Source organism: Photinus pyralis, unplaced genomic scaffold, assembly GCF_008802855.1.
Source record: "Photinus pyralis isolate 1611_PpyrPB1 unplaced genomic scaffold, Ppyr1.3 Ppyr1.4_unclustered_Scaffold3067, whole genome shotgun sequence".
Classification (NCBI taxonomy): Eukaryota; Metazoa; Arthropoda; class Insecta; order Coleoptera; family Lampyridae; genus Photinus; species Photinus pyralis.
Window position 1 is genome coordinate 6,993 of NW_022171322.1, and position 5,869 is coordinate 12,861.

The 5,869-nt window shown below is 34.2% G+C and overlaps 1 protein-coding gene across 1 annotated transcript; it reads right to left on the bottom strand.

The window, feature by feature from the left end:
• Window positions 1-424: 424 nt before the first annotated feature.
• On the bottom strand, window positions 425-1,027 carry LOC116181955. The gene has a single exon (XM_031502405.1). It carries the CDS (start codon window positions 1,025-1,027, stop codon window positions 425-427), a length of 603 nt encoding a protein of 200 aa, XP_031358265.1.
• Window positions 1,028-5,869: the final 4,842 nt, after the last annotated feature.

Here is a 5,869-nt window from a genome sequence, read left to right on the forward strand (position 1 = left end):
TTTTTTCGAGCTTATCGGTTGGGCGTCAAAATGTAACAAAGCTGACTACGGCTATAGTGTATTCAGAAAATAATGTTACTTTTCTCATTAACGCTGGGGGTGTTCCCAATAGTATTGCGATAAATGGTATTATTGGATTTGCATCTTAAATGTATGGGAAAAACCGGATTTTTAAGGGCGAAAGTCGTTCAAAACAATCCTTACGGCTTGTTTAAACGAATAGAACAATAAGCACCAATCACCCACCAGTCAGCAGTTCTCAACAGAATATAAATATTACACCAATTACGATACGAAATCATGCTTGTATTTTATCAGTTCACATTAAAAATTACATTTGTTCCAAATAAACATGAAAATATGTACATTATTTACTTAATTGCTACCTATTATAATAATCGACATGAATTAAGTCCATATGAATTCACGCGTCGTGGTCACTTTCACTTAAATAATCGCTTTCTTTATCACTTCCTGTATTCACAGTAAAAACCAAAGCCCTTACATCGTCTATAATTTTTTCACGATTGAAGGTATCCTTGATTATTTCTTCTGTATGGGTTACGCAGCGATTCCACACGTCTGGAGTTACTTTAGCTAACGCGTCGTTCCAGGTTTTAAGAACATCTTCTGGTCTTTCCGGCGTACCAACAATATGGTCATCGTAAAACTTTTTCGAAATTCCCCATACCAGTTCAATGGGATTGAAATGGCAATGGTAAGGCGGCAAACGCAGAACCTCGTGGCCATATTGTAATGTCATTTCATCGACAACATATTTAGTTATGGTTGCTTGACTGTGATTTTTTACAATTTCTAACAATTCGGCCTTAAACATCGCAGTACCAAATGGTCTATTCTTCATTTTCAACCAATTCGAAATTTCCTCTTTGGTTGAAGAAGCTGTTGGAATCTTTTCACTTTTCCGCGTGTGATAAGATGCATTGTCTAAAACAATAATTGAGGGCTGAGCAAGTTTCTTTAGGACAGATTCTTCAAACCATTTTTCAAATAGTTCGGCGTTCATATTGTCGTGGTAATCGAACGATTTGTTGGTACTCGAAAATATTAAGCTGCTGCCTTCTATAAACCCATTTCTGCCACCAGCATGAATAATTATGTATCGTTTACCATCTGAAGCCTTATGAGTTGTTGCAAACTTTTAGCGCGGTCATCTTGCCAAGTACGCTTTGTTGCGCCTCTGCTAAACACCCAGGTTTCGTCTAAAAAAACGAAATCATGCGGAATTTCGGATTCGAGATTTCTGATGTATTTTAGCAAAAACACATTCCGCATGGAAACCACATGACTTTGTTCACACGAACCCCGTCTGTTATTGGTCATCTTAAATTTAAAGCCCATTTCTTTCAGTGCATAGAACAAGCTTGTTCTGCCCAAATCACACAAGTCTTTCAATTTTATCGCCGCCAACAAAGTATCTAGAGTTACGTGCTCTTTATTTGCGTACATATCATAAATCCAGATATCGGATGGTATGCTTTTTATTTTCTAGTATAGGTCCGTCCTACGTGGTTTAGAACGGCGATATGTATTTCTTTTTAAATCACTTCCAATCTCTCGCATAGCACATGTCCTCACAACTGTTTGTTTCGATACTTGCACCGCATCCGCTGTTCTTTGTTGAACTGACATTACTGAAGTAAGTAGGTAGGTACTCCACCATGATTTTTTTCTTTTACAAAATAATCATACACGTTCAACTAAATTTTACGTTTGACCTCAGTGGCGTCCATTTTGACCAGGTTGTACAAGAAACTAAGTGAGTATAACAATTCAGTTGCAATATATATAGAACCCCTTCCTAAAGACATTAACGAATATTTTCTTATTTTCTTTTACTTATAAAACATTAATATTGATTACAATAATTAGGAAGTCATTATGGTACAAGTACAAATCTAAATATAATTAACTTCTGAGGTAAACAAGCGATTATTGTAGTGAAAGTGATAACGATAATACCCCTAGCACATTATGTACATATTTGCATATCATTACATTATATTATGTATTACGTACCATTTGAATATCGTATAAGTTTTTAGCGCATTTTACGAACGTAAAATTACCGTTATTTTACCGTTTAAAGACAAGCGTTATACCTTATTGTTCTATTCATTTAAACAAACCGTAAGGATTGTTTTGAACGACTTTCGCCCTTAAAAATCCGGTTTTTCCAATACATTTAAGATGCAAATCCAATAATACCATTTATCGCAATACTATTGGGAACACCCCCAGCGCTAATGAGAAAAGTAACATTATTTTCTGAATACAGTATAGTGGTTTCCTTCTGCCTCAAAAAGATACGTTAAGAGGAAAATAAAACACTGTAACTTATTTATTAGTTTTACAAAACGGGTTTTTTAATAACTTAAGCGAACGATGTCCCGATGTCCGCGCCGCGGCCTGGTGCATTGATGTTGTGTGCCTGTACGGTATACAACTCTTTACAACAAATTCTTTTTCAAAAGTTACTAATTGATATTACTTGTCAAAGTAAACAGTCTGAGCTGTACTACGCACTGACCGCTTATAGAATCCTCACAAAGTTATTAAAAACGCGAACGCTCACTGTGCACCGATATCAGCACTCACTCTACGCATATTAAACGCGTACAAATTGTAAAATATGCTAGCCGTTGCAGGATTTCTCTCAAAAGTCTGATGTATTGATCGAACTGATATGTGGCACCATTCCCTTTGATGAATGAAGTGAACCAGATCGAAGTCAGACGCGGTTTGTTCACCAGTTGTAGATTTCTAATTTTCGATCTCTTCGTGGGAAAACTTGCTGCTAGAATCGTAAATGTTGTTTTTCTATTTCGGTGTCACAATGATGATTTTGTACCCGAAAACGGTTGTACAAAGACAGTGATTATAGTCGTTTTTTTTTTGGTAACTCATCTTTTAAGTTGGCAGTTACTAGTTAGTACAATCATTGATTATATACTACGAACTCGTAAGTATATAATCAATGGTACAAGTAGGTACTTCGTTGGGTACTTCCATGTTTGAACTTCAAAATGCCAGTCTTACTACGCTGCCAACCTAAAACTTAACGGCATAAAAAGCGTTCCCAACATAAAACATGTTAGTTCTAATGTTCCCTAGAGTTTCTGATAATGATTTTTTTAATTAAATTAAAGCACCGGAATAGAAAAAATAGTATGAAAAACGCGTGTTACAATGCTTTATTGTAATACTCCTATCTTGCGGACACTCGTGGCTACGCTTCGCGTCGCCACTCGTGCCACAAGATAGTCGTATTACAATAGGTCGCATTGTAACACTTGTCTTTCAATATACTATTTTCAACCTCTTACCGCTTCGTTCTGTTGCGACGTCTGCATCCTCGTCTGCATCCGACTGACATCAATTTAACGCTGAGAAAGTTTAAACTGCTTCTTGTTGAGTTTTGTTTCAACGAATTTTGAATAAACAATTGTTTATACTCTTGAAATACAAATAAATAGTGCTATTTCATTTCAGTGTTTGTTTTTAATCTGAAAATAAATGAAACCCATTTCATACTGAATCTGAGAATGAAATTTGCACTGTTCCATTATTTTTATAGCAGAGCTGGACATGAAATAACTCAAAAGGTAATTAATTATTGATTAAACTCAATTTGGTTATTACATCCAATCAGCTTAAGCGTTTTTTTGGCAATTTTGTAAAAGGGTTTATAGGTACCGAACTAAATCCGGTGACAAAGGGAAATGTAAAAAATATACCTACTTTCCTCTCATTCCCTCTCGGGGTTATTAAATACGGCCATTACAAATTGCAGTCTATTAGATTGTTCGTTTTACCTCCCACACCTGAAAAAAAATGCTTCAAAATGACATAGTGATAAATTGGCACAAACCAACTCAATGACAATTGCAGAAAAGGGCTTTTCTTTACTATATTGAAAAATCAAAATAAACAAGGACACAAGGTGGACTAAGAAATATGCAGTTCTAAATTACAATAAATTTGATGATTTGAATTTCTGCGAATAAAATAACTCTACCTATAATTGACACAAATTTTTGGTTATGTCTATTTCACAGGGGAATGGCCATTCGTTTGTACTATTTGAGAAAAAGATGAAAACTCTACTGTGAAACAGCAGACCGACTATTACATACTATATAATATATTTACATACAAAGCGATTTTGGTGTACAATCCCTTTATAATCTGGTTTTTTGGTTGAATTTCTATGCGTTCCCAAGTAGCACGCAATATGGAAGCAATAATGGCTATAAACTGGCGCAACATTGACTTCATATTGTATTTTTATATTGCGCCAACATAGAATGTGAACGCTTTTAAAAATTGGGCCAATATAGTTAACAATATTGGTTCAATGTCACTTACAATATAAAACCAATACTGTTATACTACATTGGCCCGATCTCATAGTTACAATATCGGGGAAATATTGCAGCCTACATCGGACCAATATAGGATGTAAATGCTTTGTAAACATGGGCCAATATTGTTGAACTATATTACCACAATATAGAATGGATATATTGGGCGAATAATGTAATCTAACCAACACCAACATAGAATTTGAAAGCTATTAAACCTTGATTCAATATTTTCTCACAAGGCCGAATCAATAATGTTGGACGATATTAAACCAGAGGTTCTAGGTATGTAACTGTACAACATAATAAAATATCAGGTAAATTGAAAAGCGTAGGAAAACGGAATATCGAATTTATTCTGTAAAGAAAGAAAATGATGTAAAACTAAAGATGTTACAATTAACGATTTATACTTTTCCCTTTCCTTGCGACCCCCGTCCTATTCTGCAGCAGATGCGAAAGTCCCACTCACAAGACCCAACAGCTTGGAATGTATTCTTAACTGTAACTAAACAATATCAAAGATTAAAAAATTACTTATGAAAATTGATATAATATCTGGTTATTAGCACAAAATCTACTTCGTGCCTACATCTAAATGTTTATGCAAGCATTACCAAACCAAAAAACTTAATCTTATAAGATAATACCTATATAATAGGTACTTACCCTTTATTCTCAGTTTCTCACAGGATGCACAAATAAAGAAAGTCACCAAATACTCGCTGACAATACTAACACTTGCACATCTACAAATACAAAATGAAATGAAGTGCATTCATAATCACACAGATCACGTAAACAAGTATGTCACCGTGGTGTAGGTAGATATGCTTAATGGCGTGCTTATGCAGCGGTGCGCAAACTCTCCGAAATGATGCTATACTTAAAAGTGCTGTCTCATGTTTTTAATTACATAAAGGCCCAAGATTGTGCCCATATATTTTTTCCTATATTGATTAATACAATATAGGCCCAATGTCGATAATATCAATATAATAAGATATCGAATTCAAACATTAGACCAACATTGCGCCAATATTGTTTTATTCTATGTCAATTAAAACAACATAGGTCCAATACCGACAATATCGATATAATAAACATATTGACTATACAATATTAAACCAATATTGGAAACATACGTGTGAGACTACATTGACTGACCAACATTGCGCGTATATAGTTTTTTTGTACATTGATTTAAACAATATATGTACAACGTCGATATAAACAATGTTGGTTACATAATGTTAAACCAATATTGAACCATTATTAGAAATATCCATATAACATTATATTGGTTATTCCAGATTGCGCCCATACCAGAATTATCTATATAGAATTATATTAGATATTCTATATTGATCCAACATAAACTTTTAAAATGTTGGATTTACAATATATGTCATATATAGGTGTAACATTGATGATGTTCCATATGAAATTTACAGAGATTTTAACATGTAGGTCCAATATAGAAA